The 24,727-nt window shown below is 40.4% G+C and overlaps 1 protein-coding gene across 3 annotated transcripts in view; it reads left to right on the top strand.

Annotated features, from left to right (window-relative positions):
- The window catches only part of MAF (MAF bZIP transcription factor), a 192,772-nt gene that overhangs the window by 10,480 nt on the left and 157,565 nt on the right, over positions 1-24,727 (top strand). For all 3 annotated transcript variants that reach the window (XM_074882175.1, XM_074882176.1, XM_074882174.1), the window contains one exon: positions 2,192-2,258. In XM_074882175.1, the coding sequence (XP_074738276.1) occupies positions 2,192-2,225 (34 nt within the window). In that variant the 3' untranslated portion in view covers positions 2,226-2,258. The remainder of the gene's footprint in view (positions 1-2,191; positions 2,259-24,727) is intronic.

Below are 24,727 nucleotides of genomic sequence, written 5' to 3'. Positions count from 1 at the left end.
AACAGTGCTTTCCGAGACTGAGTTTCCCAAGTCTGTGTGGATGTATTTTGGAATGTGTATGCAATTAAGCTTAAAGCCATTTTCTATAAGAAAGCAGGCAGATTCACTTTCCTGTGGTCTGAACCCCACTTCTCCAATTTTGAAACAAAAGTTCTTGCCAAGGCCTTGACAGTGGGCTGTCATGATGCTAAAGGGAATGGGAATAGGATCAGTTTTATTTGTTGCTATCAGCTTCTAAAGCTGTGGTGCTCTCCACTGCGAACAGCCCCTGCTTCCTCAAGCACTTGGAGTTGTTGCAGTGAAATGTTAGTGACAATGAAAATGAGCCTGAAAGTGAACCAAACGAGACCTAGTATTTTTTTACTCTCCCCCCCCCCCCCCCCCCCCCCCCTTACTGCTTCCAAATTCCCTGATGAAAACATTTTATTATGTAGGAAGAGCTGCTGGAGCCTGCAATGCGATTCACTGTTTTGTGGTGTGGGATGAACAGATTTTCCTTTCCGTAGGGTTTCCTCCTGCAAAGTCATTGTAGAGGAGGGAATACTGTAAGATTAAATCTGGTTAAAATACTATATTCATGTCACACCAGATACAGTCTCCAGATTGTGCACAGTCTTTCAGCTTCCTTTATTGTGAAATCCTTTTAAAATAGCACAGTACAGAGTAGAAAACTTATTGAAGTATAACTCTCTTGCACCAACTCTGTCAGATAAAATGAAGTGATCAGCCTCCTTAAATTAATAAATCTGCTTAGTGTCTCTGGCTGCCTTCATGCTGTCTTACTTTCTTTGACTCTTTCCTTATTAATAAACTGATAGTTAAATAAAGCTGCTAAATGAATCAATGTGCCTTGCTGGTGAAAGCGGGTTGGTGCCATCCTGTTTCAGGTCTCCTGTGATGTGACTGAATGGTTGTGGTTTTAGAGCAGGGCTGGCCACAGCAAGGGCTGAGACTGCTAAAAGCAGGCTGACCACATCGCTTTCTGGATGCTCTTCAGGTGTGAGGCTTGAGTACCCATTCCTCTCGGCCTCATGCATTACTAACAGGATGGATTCACCAATTGGCATGAAAACAGAGGTCATCTTGAGGAAAATTACACCAAAGGTTTACGGGAGTCATTTGCTTTAAGATATCCTGGGCCATGTACCAAGTATTGCATTTAGGGAAGCACTGTCCCCTTTCACCCACCCACCCCCCCCCCCAAAAAAAAAAAAAATAAAAGGAAAACCAAAAAACAGGAACCTTTGCTTTCAGGGGCATGCAGGGACCGTTTCAATGTGCCTGTCCCACCTGTGGGTGGGATGTGGGAGAGGGATCATTCAGCTGGCACCAAACATGCAGCAGACTTTTGTTTTCAAAGCTGCAGAGCTGATCTGGGATCAAAATGCTGAAAAATCGCCTATAGTTTGTCTTACTTTTTGTTTTTTTATTCAAACTGATCAGACCTGTGGTTTATCCTTGCCCTGATTATGCTGTACGGTTACAATAAATGAATGGAGCTGAAGCATTCCTGCAGGCGGTTTATAGAAAATATCTATATAAGCCTGTGTATGCACACTCAGGGAGAGAAAGTTAACTATAAGGGACACAACAAAATATCCATATTTAAGAAATGTGGATTGACTCACTGACTTATCTCACTTATTGTACAGAGATTCACTCGTATGTTGATTTTTTTTTAAATTAGATTTTAAATATGTGTTGACAGGATGAATTTGTACAGTGTGAGTAACCGCAGGGAGAAATGACAGCTCTGCTTTTGTTATTAAACTACTGTCTGGAAAATAATGGAGTGTGTACAAAAATTGATTATTATTTTGCCAATTACATTAGTGCAGTTAATAACAATCATTAAGAAAGAAATACAGAAAGCTACATGCTTTCTGGTCTTAAAAGCTGATATTCACTAGTGAGACAAATATACGTGTTTTTAAGGTAATTTGTCAGTAAGAGTCTCCTGTTATTAATATGAAGTAAAGACTAGATGTGTGAGCTAGAAATGTTTCACTTCAATCTGTGTTAATTTCTTCTTCACTCACAGTTAATAAACAGTACAAGAGACTTTCTAAATTTAATTTAGGATTTGAACAGAAAAGGTCGCATTCTGTACCATAGTGGCAGGACAGACATGTTTTACAATGCTAAAAATTCCTTTTAATAATGGTTTATTTTAATATATTTACTAAATTAGGTACCCAAGAGAATCATCTACAACAGTGATGTGAAAATCCCTGTTACCTGAGGTCAAAAAAAAAAAGGTATGTTTTCATTTTCATTAGCAATTTGACATATTTCAGCTGGGGTGGTAATTTCGCTGCTTTGTTTTCTGCTGCTAAGACAGTGCTTTTGGGTCCAACCCCGGGGAGCCGGTGACAGTCTGTGGTGCAGTTTCCCTGGCTTTCGGGTGAGGCTGATTTTTCAGGTGCCTACAAGAACCATTTGCAATGATGGGGCTTTGTACTTTTGTCAGCCAGGCAGCTCTCCTGTGTCCCACAACTCATATATAATCCTTTGCAAATGTTTTCTTTCTTTTTCTTCAAATGCTAGCGTTCAGACATCAGCTATGGGGATTAAGGATGGGTCTTCTGAAGATCTCCCTCAGATCTTGATGAAAATCACGAGTCTGTGTTAGACAACTTCTGTACTTACAAATTACAATAGAGTTTAATTCACAGCACTGCTTTCCTCTGGAAATTCGTGTTCGTTGAGTCTGTCAACATTGACTAAAAATATGCCACTAATGAAAATGTGGGAATTAAACTTTTAGTCCCTTCCCCTGCTAGACTCAAACAAGCACTTTATTTTTTTCCATGGAATCTGATTTTTATTGACCTTGACTATAAAAAATACTAAGTGGCTTAAATGAGCAGCAAGGTTGCAATGACAGATTCTGTGTGAATTTTTTTATGAAGCCTCCTATTTTACTTAAGAGCACAGGCTGCCATACAGCCTACTGTACTTTGATCAACAGTTACGTGCTATTAGAAAAAAATTGAATTTTATTAGTTCATGGAATGAAGCTTGTTTTATTCTTCATTATTTTTTATTTGCTATTTTTTTCTTATTTGAAATGTGAGTGAGGATGGGGAAGATGTAATTGGCGCTCTAGACTTTACGTTAAATAGCACCGAGAGGAATTTTTCTTGGTGTATAGGCTGCGGGAATAGGTTTCTCAAGAAGCACCAGAAGAGGTTCGTTTTAAGCCTGATGCTCTGCTCACTTCCCCGAGGAACACCCTGGGTAGGGTTTTGCCTGCAATACATTTTTTTTTCTGTGTTTCACCACTGTAAATGAGAGGGAAACCAGACCACTTGTTTTTTTGTGAGAGCTTAAAGTGCAATATGCTTTTTGCAAGAACAGAGCCAAGTCATGATTCAGCTGAAGTAAATACAGTAAATACATCAAGTTCATATTTTCATTGCAAAGGTGCAGCACATGTTCCATCACCTTGTTCCTAGTGTAACGGTTCTAATTTCAATAATCCCACAGGAAAACTTCCATGGTTCCTGTAATTTATATATGTGACTATTAGATTTATATAAATAATATATGATATACATTCTTGTTATCCATATAATAAAAAAGCAAAAGCTTTTTTCCTGATGGACACTTGCTTAGCCTGCTGCTCTCCAGGACAATTCCTTATGCTTTCCTTCTGATATTTTGTGGTTACGCTTTCACATATTAGAGAAAAAAAAAACCCAAACAACAAAAAAACCCAGCATCAAAATCCGTTACTTTTAAGCAAATATCTCTCGGGTCTCAGAAGAGTTAACGAACTTTTATGGCAAGGTTCAGACAGTTCTGACCCCTATGGTAATATTTCATCTAAGGTTACTGTTGGGAGAGAAATCAAATTTCAGCTGTGAACATGATTGACAGGTGAAAGCAAGAGAGAGAAAGACATCTGGTCAGATGGGGAATTTGGGAAGGAGAAGGACAATTCAGGGAAGTGTCTCTGTGATATTAGGAATAATAAGCTTAGATATGAAAACTCCAAACCTCCACACTGTCTGGAGGTGTACTTACTTGATATTCATGGAGTTGGTCTGGTTGGGAGAATTTAAGACTGTACATTTATAGTAGTGGACAGTAGTCTCCGTGGTCTAACTTACTAACTTGACTCCTTTGAAGGAATTATGTTATTTCTGGCATACTTTTAACATTTCAAGGCAATTCATTTTATGAGTGTGACTGGAATATTTGGTGGTTGCTGGTTAAGAGGTTCTCACCATAATGTCTCTCGTGGGTCAGCTGGCAGCAGGGTTTGTGGAGGTCAATCGGTGGTGTTGCTCCATGCCCTCGAGTCTGGCGTGATTATTGGGAGCTTTCCAAGTAAGCACTGCAGGATGAAATTTGTGTTTATGATATACGCTGTTATACCAATAACAAAATTAGTTGCTATCCCATAAAATACCACCAAGGGTACATTGTGGTATTTTACAAGGCAACTGTTATTTTCCAAGGGCCATGTGTTGGCCTATTCCATCTCCCAGCGAACGTCTCTCACAATACATACATAACCCCAGGCATATTTTAGCCTACTTCAGTGTATTTCGTTTGGTGCAGAACTTGATCATTCAACATTATGGAATCAACAGGAGCAAAATATTCCTCTAATTATTTCCTGATCAGCGTAATGATGTTGAAAAGTAGAATTTGGTTCTGACACAAAAAACTGTAGCCAGGCTTTCTCTTAAAAATGAAGTGTAAGAAAAAAATCTGGTGGTTTTTATCACTGTGTGTAACACCTAATATTTCAGTTTTCAAAGGAAGGACTTTTGTAGAGCTCCAAAAGCAGGATGAGGCAATGATGGACCCTGGATCTAAACTGCATCCTACCTACATCTCAGGTGAGAGGAGAGGTCCCGCTTGGACTCCTGGCCCCACTGCAGGCTTTGGTAAAATCCCGGTTGAATTCCTGGGGCTCACACTTCCACCACAAAGGGAAGGTCTACAGGGAAGGTTGTACTAATAAAAAGCAAGATCTGAACTCATACCTCAGTAGCAGTGCTGTGAGTTCCCTGGATGGATGTTCTTATTCGGGAATAAGGGTGGATTTCCCCCTACCCCTCCGCCCAATGTATCTTATGCTGCTTTCAAAATAAAATAAATTAACCAGGAAAATCCACTCTTACTCTAGTGTAGGAGTGTCCACCCAGGGAATGGATAGCACTGTGGTATAGTTTACTACATAATTTCCCCATATGGATGAGCCCTAAAACTAAGGAGAGAATAAGGAGCAGTAAAGAACAGAAATATATTTTCTGTTCCTTTTCCAGTTTACCTCTAAGACCTTTCACACAGGGGAAATCATGGCACTCTTAAAGTATACATTTGCTTACTTTTCAGTGCTATTCCTGCATTCGCACGTGCGTTTTTAAAAGAGATTTGTGTTTTGTGCAAGACCTTTTGCATCCTCATACTGTTCAAGTGTATTTTTGATGTGCAATCAAGTCAGACTGTTGTTCATGACATCATTTTTCTTTTCATGGCAATGGCCTGCGATGTCAAACTGCCCGACTTCACTGTAAACTAGACCTTTTCACCTAAGTTTTATTCTCAGACCATACATCTGACAAAATTGAAATTAAAGCTAAGAACTGTAAAAACAATCAAATTTCTTTGTGTAGGAGTGAGTTATTTTTAACTTTCAGTTGTTGAATTAGTACTCCCTGTAAAATGTCTTTATTTTCCGAAGCTGATATCAAGATAACTTCCATGAAATATTATTGGCAAGGTTCCCACTACAGTCAATGGGAGCCTTGTATGTATTTTTCAAGCAGATGTGCTATATTAAGTCTAAATGAGCATCTTTTATTTCAAATGGGATGCAATATGTTAGTCTTGATAAAAAAATTGATAGTAACCTCTGTTCCTTCCTTTCCTCTCCCCAAACTTATTTTGTACAATTTACAGGTCATTTTACATAGGTAAAAAGATGTTCTCAAGTATTTAAAAAAAGCAAAACTTTACTGTGTCTCAAATTCCTAGGAGCATGAAGTATGAAAACATCTTGAGTCTTTATGAGCAAAGAAAAAGTATATGCTGTATGTGACAGCTTTTACTCCCCCCAAATTCCCAGGAAAGACAATTTAATAGTTTCACTTATGATTAGAATAAGTTCTAAAATATTTTCCAGTGATGTGACTTTTGCTGTTGTTTAGTTCTACTAGAGGATTTTAAGTGAAGTGCTAAAAAAAAAAATGGAAATATTTTTAACATCTCTTCTGGGTTTTCTAATTTGTGCCACTTACCAAATGATTCACACTGTACCAAAATACAGGAGATTGATGAGACAGGAAAAGTACTGATTTAACATCCCACATATAAAATTACTTCTCAGGCTTCCACATATAGTCCCGATGTTTAGAGAGTGAAGAAACTGGGAGTTACAGTCTGACTCACTTGTGAGACTTTGACCCAGTTATTTGATTCTAGATTCAGCAAAATACTGAAGCACTTTAAACTTGTTATCTTAGGTTTCTTCTAAAGGTCTGTTACTGTTGATCTCTTTATATCTCAGTTTACACAGTTATAAACCTAGATAATTAATTCTTACCTTCTAGGCTTTTGTGGGAGTTAAAAAATAGCTGTAATGTTCCTTGAAGCCTTTTAATGAAAGCTGGTGTATTGAAGTACTTGTCATTTACCTTATTTTGTGCCCTAGGATGAGAAATCACTGGTGTTGCCCAAGTCCATGCATCATTTCTGCCAGGATGAGAATTTAGTCTCCCGAGCGCACCAGGCCACGAGTACAAAGATTAGGTGCTTCAGGAGCTGGTAATTTTCTGAATTACACATAATTTAGCTTTACCGTGGTCTTGAATGAGTCAAAATGTAATCCAAATCATGGCTTAGTTATGTGCCCCCTCTCTCTCTTAAACACAATGTATCCTTAATACCTAGATGTACACACACATATATGGAATAACTTCTGTGCACCTGCAAGACGTGTAGAGGTCACACTGTCCTTGTAATTCCTCCCCTTCCTGCCATTACCTTTATTTCCCAAGGTTCGAGCCATTATCATTCAGCAGTTATGCAGCTTTTCTTTTCTTCTCTCCCCAAATTATTATTGTTTCCCTCCTACCTTCTACCCCTCCCGATCCATAATGGAGTCCTCAGCTCTAAATTTGCTAACCGTAAAGATTTTTGCTTGAAATGTTTTGAAAATGCCGTGGGAAAAAAAAGAAAAAAAAAAGAAACCTATGAGCAACACGCTGTGCCATGCTCCAGCATTGCACTTCTACAGGAAAGATAATAAAGATATTAGCACTCATATAATTTCAGATAGGAAATGAAACCAGACATGAAAGAAACACTAGCTCCAGCTGTTGAGTGGGAATCAAACTAGCTATGGGAATTACAGGTACTGTCACAGGAGACAGCCTGACTTCTGAGAAATGACCTCAGGTGTAGGAGCTTGCTGTGGCCCCTTGCAGATATTAACACCTAATTAACAATCTGTGAGAGCATCCTACATCTTAATCACCAGTGAGGTGAGAATGACAATCGCAAGGAGGAGAAGGAGAAGGGAAATGGTAATTTTTCCTCTGCACGCATCATCTAATAACCATGGTTATTCAGATGCAGCTAAATGCGATTTCCTTTTAGTCATTTCTGTCTATTGGAAGGCACAGTAAGTTCATTTGCTAGCAGGTAGGCAGCGGAGGTGAGAATTGAATTGATCTGAGATACTCTGAAATATTGACCCTGAGGTCATTCCTAGTTTAAATTGGGAAGTAAGGCTGAGCTTATGTCTTCCCTTTCTTCTCTCCCCTTTCCTTACTCCCCCTCTTTTTGTGTTTCCAGGCATGTTAGTCTGTACTGTGTAATTATTTAAACATACTCTGATGGTGGGGAACCTAGTTCCCTCAAAGTTAATCAAAATAAAGAGAGCTTTTGTTAACAGTGATAGGTAATTAAATAGCTGGCTTCGTGTTGTGCAGAGGCATTGTGCTGGGTTATTGACGTCCCAGAGCTGGGCTCCCCGGCCCTTCTGTGCACAGACCAGCCCGCCGAAGTCACCAAGATTAAGGTACAGACTAAATTAAGGAAAAAGGGTGTGAAGCCATGTAAATGATTAACAAGGCCATGCTGTAAAGGAGAGGGGTGCACAGTAGCATATCCAGAGTCTCCCAGAGGAAGAGCTGTTTCCCTGGGGAGGGGGGCACATTTTAAAGAGGAGACATGTGTGACATTTCTCCTTCATGCCTGTGATTTTCTGGCTGTGGTTTTGGTCAGGAACAGCTGTAAGCGTGAATGGGAACAATCCACTTATCCAATTTCAGCTCCAGTGTAGACACCTAGGGCCAAATTCTGCTCCTGATTACCTGGTGTAAAAGCTCAGGGGCGTGAGGGAGCTGGTGGAGAGGCTCTGGGCTTAGACCTGCACTAGAGGGCTGGTGCTACTAAAAAGTAAGCAAGAAAGTAAAACAAAGGCCATGTTTGCTCAGTTCCACCAAAGCCAAGGCAGGAGTAGATTCCCTGGACTCTAGGGTGATGCTTCACCTTGCCTCTATATCACTTCAGCAGGATCCAATGGAGTTTTAATGTAATGCCTTTTAATGGATGCCTTTATGTGTGCTTCCAAACAGCTTCCACTTTGAAACAGCTTTATGACAGAGTTAAAATGAGAGGCAGGCAGGGAGTGAGGAATACATACGTATGTACATCTTCTAGACCTTATTCTGCATTGGCACCCGCAGCACTCCATTGCCGTGCTCAGTAGCAATCTCTTTCCATATCACTTGGACCCAAATTATATTCTAATAAGGAGAGAATGGCAAAGTCAAGACAGCATTATGTTAGCCCCTCACCTTCCATGGAAACTTCCATTGTTTTCTTTCCCATGACAAGAGATAATCTCTATGCTTTCTGTTATGCTCACTTCTTCAACTCCTTTAGCTTTGTTTTTACGTGTTGGCCTTGCACTAAAAAATATAACTTGACATCTTGTGTCTTCTCAGCTAAAAAGGTATCAATTCCTGGACTTAATGTCAGCTGTACCCAGATCAAAGGCAAGAAACATAAAAGTTGACATATATTATTTATTTCATGGTTTACATCAATGATGTTTCTCTCTAGCCTTTTTTGTTATTATTGCTGATGTTTTGCCCATAATGTTGCACTCGCTTCTCAAAAGTGTTTGTCCCCTACAGACAAATATCCATATTAATGTAATCCATCAGCAGTTAACAAATACTAGCTCGCTTCAGCATTTCCCGCACACCCAAATATCCCATTGTTTTTGCAGCACTCTTTGGGTGTGAGAAGAATGCAGGATCAGGCCCTTGGGTGGGAATTTCGGAGCTGGAGACTTTCTCCCCCAGCCCCAGAAATGCACAGGGTTGTTTGGAGCAGCAGCCTGGGGTGCTGGCACAGGGAGTGGGAGATACTGCATTCTCTCCCTGCATTGTGAGCTGCTGCAGAGGCGAGACGAATGCCAGGTTTTGAGGGGAGCAAAAGCTCAAAAAAAGACTTTTTTTTTTTGTTTTCCCAGTTGTTTGTGTCTTTTTTCCCCTTTTCCTGTCTTTCTTGCCTGCCTTTGGAGTTCTGAGTGAGTAATACAGGGTCTGGCTTAAAATTGTGGGCAGAAAAGCATCTGAGATCGGTCAGAAATGCTGCTCCAACCTGTGAATCCCTCTGACCGCTCAGTTTAGTGTAAAACTTTGGTTTTTTTCCCTCTTTGTCAACAACTGTGGCAGGTTTTACTTCCTGAGTTACAGAATTAGCTGAAATGCTGAGTCTGATTTTGCCCCCTACCCTCCCACAAGCTATTTTTTTCTGCAATGAAAACAATAATGCTTGAGAAAGATCCTTGGGATTTTTATTTTTTTGTTTTCTTTTGTTAGTTTTGATTTTATTGTAAAGCTTGCTGACAATTGTCAAATGTTCATTCTAGCAAAGAAGTGCTCGGAGGGTATAGCTATACAGCCAACAGGAGTAATTTGCAGTGCTCCTTAGAGCTCGGCTATTCAGCCAATGTGTGTCGCTTTACTATTTCTTTAAAATTTAATTGGGATCAGGCAATCAAGTGTCTCCAAATTTTTTGCCTCTTCAGGCTGCAATAAAGCCACTTATAATTTATAATCAAAGTTTGGTATCGTTAAACTAAACTGTAAAACCGACTTCAGGGTTTCAGTCATAAAATAAATATACGATAAATATTGCAATGGGGCTTGAGTAGCACAGCTAACAACAACATGGTGAATACATACACACACACACACATGTATATATTCTTTTGAGTGTGTGTGTATACATTTAGTTCCAGAGGTAAGAAAGATCTAAATAATAGATAACTGGCATGTATTCTTTCTTGGTAGAACTGAAGCTAAGATAGATTTATAGCACAAGTAGTTATTTTAAATGCAAAATGAAGTGTTAATTTATTAAATTCATTTATGCATCAACATTATTTTTATGTCTTTATTTATATTTTCCTGTAATATGGAGCAATGTAGTATTCATTCTGGGTTTTTCTGTCTGTTGACTGTAGCACTCCTTTGCTTAGATTTTTTTCTAACAAGGCAGCTCATTTAGAAAGAAATGTTTATGTGAAGTGCTTGTCAGTTGGCATTTTTACTGGTGTGCTAACCCAAAGGTAAAATATAAAGGCACGTCTTTTCCTTGCTGGCTTGTTGCTACTAGAAGGGTTCCTCCCTTGTTAGCTTGATAAATAATTTTACTAGCGGGAATCTGCTGAATTTTTATGCTTGCTGTCTATTTTCTGCTTGCTGCAAATAAATTCCAGCACTCAGAGGGCACTAAAACTCCAAACACATGGTATTTTCCCATTTTGTTGCTGGTTGCCTAAAATATTTATTTCATCTTGTGTTTTTAATTAAATCTTTTTTTAAAAAAAGAAAAGAAAAAATCCCCTCAAGTTTTGCAATTATTTCCAAATGAAGGTTTTAGTCCACATTGTACTTAATATAAAGTCTTGAGTTTAAATAACACATTATCACAGGTAAACTAAATGGGTAGTGTTAAATCAGTCATCACTCCAACTACTTAACGGTTTTCAGATTAAGTGTGAGGATTATTTATTGACATATCATCCATTTAAGCATTTCTTACAATTTATTATATACTTTTACTTTTCCCAGTTTGCAATCAAGAAAGCTAATTTAATTTGTGGAATAAATACTCTAGTTTGGTGGAGAATGCACTGAAAAGGCTTAGATCATGGGCTACCGTGGCATATACAGCAGAAAAAAATTTGCAAGAAATTAAACTGGTGAGGCTAAAGTGGAAGAGGCATTGGTTTGCTCTTTTTCACTTATTTTTACACTTTTAAAAAAGAGATTTTTTACCGTTACTGAAGTTTAATGCATTTTAAAATTGCATTTTTAATTCAACCAAGTGAGAACCAACCCCAAAAAGCCTCTGCTTCCCCCTCATAGCAAACTCTGCATGTCAGAGGGTGCAAAGTCACCGTCACACATCTGGAGGCTCACTTCTTGGCAGCATGTCCTGATTCAGTGTCCCACGTTCCTGGTTTTGGGGAGCTTTGCAGACCTGAGTGGATTTAGGACGTGGCTTTTACAAGATTTTTACTTCAGTAGTGCCAGTGTTTAGATCTGCCTGAGCTCAGTCCCTTCTGCGATGATTGTGGGTGCTGGTGGCAGGGGAATGGATTTTTTTGCTACCACCAGGATCCCTCCCTGCAGCTTCTGTGGGGCAGTCCCACATCTCCCCAGAGAGTCACAGGGATGCAACCAGCATCAATTCCTTACACATCTGCACAGTTCAGGGGGTGAGCAGTTAAAGGACCTGGATGCAGGCTAGTGACACTGCTGCCCCATCCCATGCTCACTTTGTCCTCACCAAGAAAAGCTTGGCTGGGTGCAGGGGAGCCAAAACAGCATGCCCTGTTCAGGCTTTCCCTCAAACAACAGAAAGCCACATAGCCTTGAAGATGCCAGGCAAATTCACCCAAAATATTAGAATTATTTATGTATTTTTAGCATGATTTGTCTCAAAGCAATTCCCCAACTTTGGCCCAAATTCTTACATCCTTATACCAACTACCCTCCCATTCATTTACTTGTTTCCATAAGAATCAGGTGACTGATCTGAGTGGTGTAAGCCCATGCCACAGCCCAGCTGCCCTGCAGACACCAGCCTTTTCATTATGTGAGCAAATTCCAAATCAAGTAATTGGGTGGTGGGAAGAACTCATGCTCCAGAACTGAAAAGATAAGGGAAAAGCTTGGGCAGTGGGGAAAATTACCCTTGGGGGCTTGGCCATATAAAATCATACATTAGTGTTACAAGAAATCTCAGGAGGCGATGTAATCCGTCGCTGTGCCACGAGGCAGGGTCATACAGACTTACGTTATCCCTGACAGATATTTGCATAACCTGTCATTAAAGTCCCCCATGGAGAGCGTGACACCTCCCTGGAGCCTCCCTGGCAGACCTTCGCTACCATCCCTTCTCAAAAGCATTTCTCCTTGTCTAACCCACGGTGCAGGTCCCTTATGTCCTGGTCACCACAGACACTGAGGACAGCCCATTCCTTTCCTCTTTGCACTGACCCTTTGCATATTTGAAAGCTGTTGTTATGGCTTGCTGCAGCCTCCTTTTCTATAGACTAAACAACTCCACGTTTTTCAGTCTTTCTTCATAGGTTATGGTCATGACTTTGTTATTTAATATCTTGTCTGAAGGGTCCACATACAGTAAACTTGCTGGAATTCAATTTACCTGTGTTAAAAAAGACTGTGAGGATGCTGCTTGGAGGCTTTACAACATCTGAAAGGGGAATAATTTAATTCTTCTGTGGGATGGAGGGTAGGGAACATTTCTTTACCTGGGAGTGTTAACTGCAGCCTCCCCAAGAATTTACCCTGGTAACGGGAATATTGTAGTGCAACATACAGCCAGAGTTACTGACAGGCTTTAGGAAACATGTTTTAACATTTTATAATTTTATATATAAAAGTTAGAATGGGAAATAGGATGCAGCCTCTGTGGTTGCAGGTTGGAGTTGTACCTTCCAGGTGCTACATCCGGATTTTGTCACGAGTTTCATTAATTTCAATAGCAGTTGAGCAGCTACAGCCATCCACACACTGCCTTTCCTTCTGGTGTTGCCGGTCGGCTCCAGTGTTTCAAAAGCTTCCAGCTTCAATGTAGGTTTGGGTAAATCCAGTTTTTCATTTGTGACAGAAGGAAGTTCACCCCAAAATGCCACAGATGAAGGTGGACCAAAGAGGATTTTTCAGCCATCTACACAGACCTGGGCTTTGCTGTTGACTCTAAGTTGCTTTTTTAAAAGTTGGAAAAGACATTAGTGCTCTTTCAATGAAGATTCGCTTTGCTCCTTGGAAAAAATAAGGGGAAACAGGGCCTGCTAATTCTGATTTTCTCATTGTCTTTTAGTGTCTTGCCTGGGAGGTTGGTGGGGAGATGTCCTGAACAAAACAAAAGTATTTACTTGCAAGAAAATATTTCCCAGGGACTTTTCTTCTCCGATGTGCGGGTACAAATTGCCCCACGGTGGGATTAATCAGCGCGGCAGAATACCAGGGAGCATCTCCTGCAGGTGGTTTTAAATTTTGCAGGATTTTGGCTTCCTGACTGAAGTCTTAACCAAACCCTGTCTTGAAAGGTGCTAACAGGGACGCAGTGGTACACACTACCACCTCACCCCTATAGACCAGGTACCAGTTCTGGACATGAGATGTGACAGATTTTACTAATAGAGGATGAAGTTTATCCCTGAAGGAGGGCGATGACTGGGGCATTCACACTCACAATATACCTTTTCAAGGGGAAGATAAAAATGTCCCTTTGTGATACAAATATTCATGATACCATCCTTCTTGCTTCATCTGAGTTTCCACCTCTGCTTTGCATTGTATAGCCTCTCCTTTCTTCTTTCTTTTTGGACATCTATATCCCCTCAGTGATCCATCTCAATGAACTTAAAAAGTTGACTCATCCAGAAGTATAAACTTTCTGTACGCAATAAAAGTGTATGCAGAATCAGGGAAAGTGGCTAACAAGTCAAGTAGACATTTTAGCCCAAGTATTTTCTAGCTCTAAAGAAAGATCTCATTGAGAAATATTTGTGGAGCTCAGTTATGTAGGAAGTAAAATGAGAATGACCTTGCTGAGCCATTAGCTCAAATCAGAGATGTAGCAGCAGAAGTGAAAATATATGCTTCCTTCTCTAAAGAATGGAGTTAGGGACCAGTTCTTACCATGGGAAGGAAGAGAGAGGAAAATTGTCTTCCTTTCAGTAGTTCATTTTTCTTTGCAAAGTGATTAATGCATTACTATAGCAAATTTATTGTATAGTCTGATTACCATTGCATAATAAATCTAAACAACTGTGACTGTCATGGTGATAAGGCTGGCATGATTTTGTCTCTCTTAAAAAAGGTTTATAAGTGAAGCTTAACTTCTAGCTTTCTGCATTTCTGGGATAAAATTTATTTTGGCCATTACAGCTCTATCTGTTTGAAACTGCACCAAAAGGAAATAAGTTGTTCAAAAGGATGGTATATTATTGGGAGAGTTTTACCTTCACTCAATTTGCAAAAGAAACTGAACATCAGCATTAAAATGGAAATGGAGTTCAGGAGAAAATAATAACTCAGTTGTTTAAAAAAGAGTTGTAACATTTAAAAGGGACTTTTCAAATATCAAGGATGGACAACCCAATTAAATTAACTGCATTATATTCACAGCCGTTAACACCTCAGGCTCAGCTTTTCTCAGGCTACCGGAGTTTGCTGAGGGCTTGTCTGTGCCTGGATAAGAGACTTCCAGGGAGCTGCAGAAAGAAGTGACTAATTAGAGCCATTTTCTCTGAATCATGGAGAAACTGGTACTCCAGCATTAGTGCTGTTGCTGTGCCAAACCAGAGCCTGAGTGAGCACTGGGTTCAGGAAGGATCTCTTGGCCATGTGGGCACTGCCCACTGCCCAGGATCCACTCCACTCTTTCACTTTGCACATAAAGATCAGTTATTTCTTTCTGGTTCCTTTCCTCTCTCCATGAACATGCATGAAAGGGCACCGCTGTGCTTAAGCAGTTCATGTATGTTCTGCCTGAATGTCAAGGATTACTTTTGTGGAAACACCCAACCTTTGGAGGGTGTGATGTGAAAAGAGATCTTTTACCCAAGCGTGTGGATGTCCGTTTGGACCACGCTTCTCCCATCAGCAAGAAGGTACCAGTGCAGGGCAATAGCAGGGTGTGTTGGTGCCAGGGGAGCTCCCATGTTTTCTCCTTTGGCTGTGCTTATCTCTTTCCCTCTCCCAAGGCTCCTGCCCACCACCGTGGCTCTCAGCCTTTTCTTCAGAGCAGCACCAGCTGCTTTGGCAGAAGCAGAGAGACCTCAGACATCTTTGTACCTCTGGGTCTATCACTGCTTTGTCTTTCTTCAGGTCTTCTGCACAAAATTTGGGACCAAGGCAGAGAGTGTGGCAAATTTAGTTGGTAGAAAATTCATCTGACTGCCAAGCTGAGTAACAGCTGTAAGTTGTAACCTGCAAATTGCTTCCAAAAAGGTGCAGGTGAAATTTTTTGCATAGCTGTATGGATTTTGTAGTGTAAAGAAAGACTGGAAACAGATCATGAGCCACTCCAGACTTCAACTAAAGCCTGTTGCAGCCAAACTCTGGGAACAACACATTTCAATTAGCAGCTCCAGAGACATTTTTCCTTTTGTAGTGAGGACATGTGAAGGTGATAAAGGTGACGGTCTCTCCTCTAGCCTCTGAAAACCCTGTATTATCTATTTGTGAAGTAGATATATTCATTTCCCATCTCTGAAGACCTCCTGCCTCACAGACTTCTTGCTTCCAAGGTGTATTCTTGATGGCCATGGTGGGAAGTGATCCCCCATGGTGGTTTTGAGGTGGTTGGAAGACCTTTCACTTCCCAGTACCCAGGTGACACCATACCCATTCACAGTCATCGAAGTGTTGCTTGATTTGGACTGGCAACACTGGAGTTTAGGTCTGGGGAACCGAATTCAGCCTCTGAAAAACATCAAGGGTTGCAGCCAGGACTAGCACTAGCTGGTAGCTTATTTTCAAAAAGCTGAGTGTCTTTGCCTGATTTTAAGTCCCTGGACTCCTGGAATTTTTTTTCTTCTTTCACTTTTCCTCAAGTTACATTGTAGACTATCTTGAAGCCAGTAGGGTTCAGAAGGTCTCTCTATTTAGATATGAATTACTTCTTTCAAAAAAAAAAAAAAAAGTTACTTGGTACAATGTGGTGCAATCAGGTATCATGAAGGAATTAAAAAAACCCTGAAGCTTTTGCACAGGCTTTCAAGGGCTCAAAGGCTTTTTTTTTTTCCCTGGGTATGTTGAACATCTTGAAAATAAACCCAGCGTGTTTCAAAAGAGAAGATAGATGTGTCTGTTCAAATAGGCATTGCGTTTGGAATTGGTGCCTCTGGTTGTTAAACAGAATCCTTGTTTAACATCCTCATTAAGAACTGTGACTTGCCACCAGTTTTATGAAGATCAAGTCATTTACTTTTAAAGTAAATTAAAGCAAATTTCTCTGTGGTGACAAGTCAATAAAACAATGGAAGGCTCAAGTTTTTCAATCATCCAACATCTGTTCCTTGTTTTCCTCTAGATGTAAATGCCCTGTGTACAGCAATAGGTGAACAGTGAGAGCCAATAGCTGTAATGTTGGGTTTTTTTGGTTTAGTGTTTTTTTTGTTGTTGGTGGGGTGGGGGAGTGGGGTTTTTTGGGCTGTTTTTGGTTTTGGTTTTGTTTTTTTTTTTTTCAAATAGCACAGTAAGTCCTGTCCATTTTTGGAAAGGGTAATTTAGTAGTTTCCTGTGGCAGCACGTTCAGAGCTCCATTGACATGGGAGCGGTGACAGTCGATGGCTCTGATGCTGTATTTTGTTGCTGGAAGCACAGTAAGCTGTTGCAGAGTAGTGTAAGTGGTGAGCCACTTCTTGGAAGCCCAGTCAGCACAAATGAGATCCCCATCTTTTGTCCGAGCCACCCACACCACCAGCAGACACCTCTGAAGCAGAGGGTACTCGTATGCTCTCCAAGCCATGGTGGGAACTAGGTTGTATAAAACCTCATTGAAACCACTTCCACGTTATACCCACGCTCAACCTGTTTGTCTTGAAACGTCTCAGAGAGAAGCCAGCAGATGAAAAACAAGGTATTAGACCCATTTTACATTTCAACAAGTGCAGGATGCAAACTGCAACGTGTTTGTTTTAAGTGTTCTGGAGGGTTTGGCTTTTTCGTGGTGTGAGAATTGGCTCCCTGCTGTGTGAAGCATTCACATGTGGATTTGCGCTGCGTGGGAAACGCTGGCATAGTGGAAAAGAGAGAGGAGAGCTCTGCTGGGAAAGTAAGAGGGGGCTGGATATAATTCACTTGGGGCAGAAGTCTTTTCCTAATTCTTCATAAGAGGGCAGTTTGTCTTGGACAGCGTAGCATTGACTTTTGGAGTGGTTGAGGAGGACAGGAAGTCATTACTGGATGCACATGAAAATTAGAGAGCTCAGATCATTTTAGAGATATAAAAAAAGGTCAGTGAAAGTCCAAAGGCTTTCTGGACTATCCCACCCTTTGATATCTGCCTGCTCTTGCACATATGGTTATGGACCCCATCTCTGAGGTGTAGGTATGCATTTTATCTTATGGTGTCTTCTTCTGAGTCGTCAGGTTCAAGACCTTTGGCTGGAGTGGTTTGCCCTCACTCAGATCTTTATGGGGCCAGGAAATGGGCTGCTCCACTTTATGGGAAACAAGTAATTAGGTCTCACCAAATTCAAGGTAGCTGGCTGTGGGGAGCAGGCAACTTCTCCTTTGCTAGTTCTTCTAGAAAAGGGCTGAGAAATTCTTTGTATGCTTCTCTGATGCTACACCAGATTTTAATATATAGAAGTACATAGATTCATTGAGCAATTCTGCAATCTCTGTTTCGTTCAAAGGATGAGTAATGTTGTAATTGTATCACCATATTTAAAAAAAAACCAACCAAAACCCCTATGAGATTTTGGATGATAAAAGAAATAGTAGCATTTAGCCCATCCCAATATTTTTTTTATAATTGCTGCCTATTTGCAGCTTAATAACTGAATATGGGAAGGTATAATTTCAAATAGCATTTTCTGCTTTCTTATTCTCCACATAAAGTGGTGCTGCACTTAGTCAATGGAGGAGGCAGATGAGTCATCCAGCCAAGATGCAGCTTTCTGGGGTCTGTTGCTCATGAGCTGTCATGCAGAAAAAAGGTGATAGCGTTTGGATGTAGGGGTTCCTCCTAAATCCCTTTTCCATAGTTTCAGTGGGCTTTGGATGGCTCCTTGCTTGCAGCTGTCATCATCATGCTTGGGCTCGTGATATCCAGGAGACATATATCCAAAGGCAATGCACAGATGCATCTTTGTAGGAAAAGCACTTCCTGGGCTGCACTGACTCCCAGAGATCTACAGTCAGCACAGCGAAGGAGCTCACTGTGGGAAGGGTCACAAACCACTACAGGGACAGTGATGCTGCTCCCACTGGGGACGTCCTGGCATCTTCTTGCACCAGGGACCTGGCAGCACTGTGGCCAGATCTTTTTAAGGAAGCTCATTTAAAATTGAAAGCCTTTATTTTATTTTTTAAGTGTCATGGTGGTTTTCAGATGCCAGATAGAAACCAAGGGGATCAGGCAATCCAGGGCCAATTTCCTTCGTTGGATTGATGATAAATAGAGACAAACTGCCTAGTGCAGCACAGATTGACCTTAAAGGAGACCTCTCTTCCACCTGAGTCCAGGAGCCCTGATTTCTCCTGCTGTGAAATGACCTATGAGAGCTTTCTCCTCAAGAAGGAGGCCTCCCTAAATTGTACAATTAGAAGTGCCAAGGTCTTCCTCCAAACTGAGCAGAGGTCTCTAGGCCTTGGCAATAACTCTACATTCTCGTGGTCCCCGTGGTCTTATCAGAGCATCTCTGCTGGTGTTTGATTAACAGCAAGGTGTTGTAGCAACAGCTGCCAGTTTTGTTCTCCTTATTGCCATTTTTATTATTACTAGCTTATTCATTTTGCAGGGCCAAAGGTAGGGACACACATCCTTGGCTCTGACCCTGGCATCTCCACGTCACATTCCTCTATATCTCTGCATACTCCTTGCTTTTAGGGCTTGTTGTGTAGGTAGAGGGAAACTGTGTAAAGATCTCAGAGCCAGATGCTGTCCACTGCACTCTGCTCTTTCCATTTCTCCTTTCAGGATCAAGTAAAAATCTCACTAAACCCAGTGGAAAAGCTTCTTTTTACTTTGATGGTGGTTAACCTGAGCTGTTACCAAAAACATAGAAGAGGCGTGTTAAAGCACAAATGAGTTTTCCTCAAAGGCAACCTTGTTTTGTGAGTAGCTGAGCATCTCGTGCTGCATGAGAAGCAGCCTCTATTTCTCTTGAGTTCAGTAGGAGCTTCGGTGCTCAGCTCCTCCTGGGCAGTGCTCAGCCTTGAATGGGATGGGACCCTTCTGTTTGGTGAACCATTCGGGGACCTAATGCTGAAATACAGTCATGTAACTGTTTGAGTTCCCAGGTCATACAGTTTATCTAGAGATCTGCTCAGAGGTGAGTGTGAAATAATAATGCCTTGCACTTCCTGGGTGCCTTTCATCTTTCCAAATATTTATTAATTAGCCCTCAAAAAACCCCTGCAAGGCAGATAAGAGATGGATGGATATGGCCCCTTTCATGTACCAGTGGGACCAAGCAGCTGTATGACTGTATAGAACAACACTGTCCACAGTTTGGGGCAGATTAGGAAGTAGATAACAAACCTGTATCTTGTTAAGGGTGTAGAGAGAATTTAGCTAGGCAGAATTTAATTATCTCTGCTGGAACTTGGCCAGTAAGTCAAGGCTCACCTTCCTCCTTTCATTGCTTTCACTGTGGAGTCTGTAACTTCGTCAGGTTCTCGTCACATTCAAAGGATGATCCTGCACCTTGGTCTGGCTTGAGTGGGTGTAGAGCTGTGACCAGAGAACCCCTCCTGGTACTCTGCGTGTGTCTTGTTTCCCCAAAGATTCACTCCAGTGCCTTTTATCCTGGCAAGCAAAGTTCTCTACCTTACATTGAGATTCCCTCTCTGGTATTCCCAGGGCAATTGGATCTGCACAACACGAATTCCCTTTTGTTTGCTTTTGCAGCATGTAATTCTGGAGCATAAAAATGTTGAAGCTAGAACTCGAATTTTACCTATTTTGTGTTAATGCTTTTTATTAAATCTCCAGACTCTCTTTAAAGCTTCATAGAGAGCAATTTATTGTAAAGCTGCACTTACTGTATTTTATGTCCACTGTAATTGCTCGTTTCATCTAATTCAGATTATACTCATGTATAACAAAGACTAATCCAAGATAGGAAGAGACAAATTATTAATCAAGAAAGTTTTGGAATTAAGATTTTAAACGTACATACCAGATATATATGTAATATTTAGAAATAGATCTGAAAGAACTTAGGCAATGTTCTTTAATCAAATTTTGAAAATGACCAATACGTTAAATCTGGAAAAGGAATTGACCAATAAATCAAATCTGGAAATGGAAGTGATGGATAAATCAGGTTTAAAAAGCAAACAACCAATATGTCAAATGCATGGTGTGTTTATTAAAGTAAGGAATTGCTTCTATGTGTATCTGCATGCTACAATCATGCAATTAAATACTTGAAGTCCTTCAATAACAAATTATATGTGCAGATGTACACACATGTGCCTCTATATACATACACAAAGTAAACACACGTGTCTCTTTGCAGTGTTTTGAGCCACACTAGCAGAATATGGTACTTGCTGATGTCTCCTAGGTGTACCTAGGATTTCAGTTTAAAATCTCTCCATTTCAACATTCACATGTTACTAGACATGAACAGCTCATGATTTCAGCTTTTTAAAAAATGGTAATTGTTAGTATAGCCCAGATTTTAAAAATGATGAGACATGCCTTGTTCTGAAAGTTTTCTGCTTTTGTTTTCTGATTCTAATTGTACACTAGCAGCAACACAAACTCCTTTGGCTAATTCAAAGGATTTTGATAGACAGCTTGGGCCCAAAGCATATTTTCAAGATCAAGACTATAAAAATCTCACTATGGAAAAATCATCATTTGCCTCACTGACTTTGATTTACATCTATGTTACAGAGCCATGAAATTTAAAATAAGATGACCTAAATTGTCCTATAATAATGTGGGCATGAACGTATACTCCTGGTGGCAGAGTTTCTCTGTCACTATACCAAATGAAATCTAGTTTTTAGTGCCAATCAGTTAGGCATCATTAACCCTTTAAGAATGTTATTAGCATTCTCACAAAGCTTTTCACCATGTAACAAATGTTTTCAGACTAAACTTGTTGAGGTCAAAGAATCCAAGCCAGTACAATTTAGGACTTTTTGTCCTATGCGATATGTACATACTCTCCATCACACCAAATATAAAATATTAGCAGTGGTTTTAAAAAGCTTGCAAAAATGTAGTATTGAAGTTAAAAAGCAGTCCTTCATAAGCTGTCCCCCACTTCTACTGGCAATATGTGCTCCTCCCCCTCATCCCTTTTTTGCTGTATAGTAGAAAAATTGCTCGGTACATGCATCCTCCAGGATCCAGGAATGAAAATTGCTTTGCATTTGCTATTACATTATGGTGCTCTTCATTCTGATTTTTTTTTTTTCTCAGTTCATGTTGTTCTTTTTGCAATAAGTGTATGTTTGAATTGAATTGAAGAGTAGCATATTAAAGAACTGGTTTTCATAGCTGTTTATGTCCTTTCATCCAAAGAAGTGTGAGAAAAGCAATCAAGGTTTCAGATTGACATGCTAAAGCAAGAACTATCAGAGAAAGCATCTTGCTATTGGAGTGTTGAATATTTGCATAACTAGTTTGTTTGAATTAGTCCAGACTAAACCAATGTATTTCTAGAACTATCTTCAGCCTGTGGTCAGGCCTATAGAGAACAATTAGTTTCAGGTAAGGTAATTATTAATCTGTTCCCCCCAGCTTTACGCCTCTGAGTATGTCAAAATGTAGCACCTATAACCCTGACTCAGAGTATTATTCAGACTTTCCATCACTCTGTTTTTCAACAGATGGCATCTAGGTGACTTGCAGTCTTATGAGTGGGATTGATGATGTGAAATAGAGGAGCTTAAAAAGTAATTGCAGAGACAGGAGGAAAAATTAGAAATTAATATCACTGTAGGAAATGGAAAGCAGCCTCACATGGAAGTGAAATTCTCAACTGGTAGCTTTTACATCAAAAGTGGTGTTTGGTTTGTATTTATTACAATATAAATAAAGTGATGTAGTCAGTGATACTGTGTTCAGTAATTTATCTTGCAGGCATTTGGGATGAGCTTCCCATGAAAGACAAGTGAGTAAGAAGCTGCATGATTAGCTCTGCTCACCGAGAGCTAGAATTTGGGAAGGACATTGCTTGTGCAGCTCAAGTAAAACATCCTGTGGTTTTTGGTTCTAAAGAGCTCATGTTAACATTTTGCTGATGAATCGACGTGGCCCATGAAACAACCTGGATTACTCACTGAGACACTGAACGCGGATGTGTGTGAATTCAGCTGGATAAACAGTCAGTTTTAAGGGAAGGAGGAGAACTTAGAAAATAAAGAGAACAATTTACATGACTGGCTGAAAGATGTGTTCAAGTGCTATTGATGAAATTAGGCATTATTTGTAATGGATTTATGCAGTAGTAATAATGTAGAGAGTAATTTTGTCTGTGAAAGGGGCAGTGGCAGTGGTAGCGTAAGGGGTCAACGGGTCAACATCAAGGGCTACATCATCACCACTGCTGAAAATCAGCAGAAATAAGTTGCACATTTGGGCTAGGACATAGTTTAAAGCACCACTTTCCTTCTTAGCTTAGCTCAGTATGAATTCTGCATCATCAGTGAATGGAGATTCATAGTCAACTCCAGGGAATCGGTGCTTGGAGTCCTACAGAAATTCCCATGGGAATACATTCATCTGTGCTTGCTGGATGTGCGTTAGCGCCGTGGTGCAGTGATGGTTTTGAAAGAAAGCATGGATATGATGGGTGATTTGCTCTTTCCAGTGCTAACTCTGCTGCTTTTGTGGACCAAAATCCCCATGTAAATAAAAACTTAAGTTGATCTCCAGCCCCTATGATTTCAGTAAGACTCAACTACATGTGTCTAAGTATGGACTTAACACTTTAATGAATCAGAATCTAAATTCACATCTCAGTAAAACTAATGCTCAGGAATGAGGAGGTTATTTGTCTGTCCTAGTGGAATCCTTTTTGGCATAACACATTTTACAGCTATATGTAAATTCACCATGGTGTACGAAATACTTTTCCCCATGATCTAGTATCTTTGTCACTACCTTTTATTTCAGTAGAAAAGAACATTTAGAAAAGCACACTTAAAAATGTGTGCTAAAAACTTACTGCCTGAAAACATAGAAATTGTTTTAACTAAACCTTTTTGAGGCTTAAGGAACTTCAAATAGAAATTGGGAATCATAAAAAATTCTGAGGGTATATCTGGGTTTTTTTGTTGTTGTTGTTGTTTGAAAAATGAAAGTAATGGCTTTAAAATATGTGCACTGAAGAGATGAGGCTTTTGTTCTGACAGCTTGTACATCAAGTTTCAGCATGATGGGGTTTGAAATGGTAAAAGTTAGAATTTGATAAAACAAGCTTTTGGGGGTCCATTCTCTAAAAGATTCCTGCATGCAACATGCATTCAGAAAAAATCATGGCAATAGAGTGGATTTTTTTTAACTGTATGCAGCTGTTAAGAAAATAAGAGTGCAAAATGTGCTTTGAGATATTGTAATGGCAGGAGTTTTGCAATAATATCGTCACTTGAAATCAGCTTATTTGCTGCAGTTCTTTACGAGTTAGGCATAGGGAAACATGTAATTTCAACCCTTCCCAGCACAGAAAAGAATGTTTTTGAACTTTGATTAGTTTCTTGTTTTCTTCAGGTTTCCATTTTTGTACTCTTTCTGCATTTCCCAAACAGCATGGCAATACCCGATAAAATGTAAAAGTTTTCTTTCAAGTCGTTTGTAGAAGTTTTCCATGATGTTTAGCGTCACTGGGATGAAATACATTGCCATCCATAAGCAGAACAGAAAGGTACTTTTCCTGTATGAGCTGTTACCATCCAGGTCCTGTGTCCCAGGGCTTGGGGCAGAGGGTCCGTGGGGCTCTGGCAGCAGCCGGAGAAGCAGATTCAGCTTTGCACAATGTGAGCGGTTCCTCAGGAAGAGGCAGTGCCTGAACACGGCTGAAGAGAGAGTGCATGAGGCTTGAAAATTTAGGGCAGGTATTTCGAGAAGCAGAGCTGTGATGCTCAGCAGGAGTGTGGGGCTGGAGGGGGGACAGGGGGCAGCCCTGCTGTGAGCCAGGAAAACTCGTTTCTTCTGACTGGTGCTAATCACTTGAGTGGAACGAAGGTCAGGGGACATCTCCCATCCTCACCTCAGGTCAAGAAGAAGGTGGAAGGCACATAAACCTGCTCTCCCCTCTGGGGTGATCCAATCTGATGGGTTGGGTCCTCCCCAAAGAGGAGAAGAGCAGAGTCTGAATTGTGGGGAGGAGAGGGAAGGGTCCGGAGACGTCGAGGTGATATCCATATACCCTTCTTCTCAAAGAGCTTAGCAAAACAAAATAGAGAAAAAAAAGCCTCCAGCAGCAGGGAGTGAACGGCTGGAATTTCCT

Source organism: Strix uralensis, chromosome 12, assembly GCF_047716275.1.
Source record: "Strix uralensis isolate ZFMK-TIS-50842 chromosome 12, bStrUra1, whole genome shotgun sequence".
Classification (NCBI taxonomy): Eukaryota; Metazoa; Chordata; class Aves; order Strigiformes; family Strigidae; genus Strix; species Strix uralensis.
Note: the sequence above shows the minus strand (reverse complement) of the source record. Positions and strands in the feature narration are given on the sequence as shown.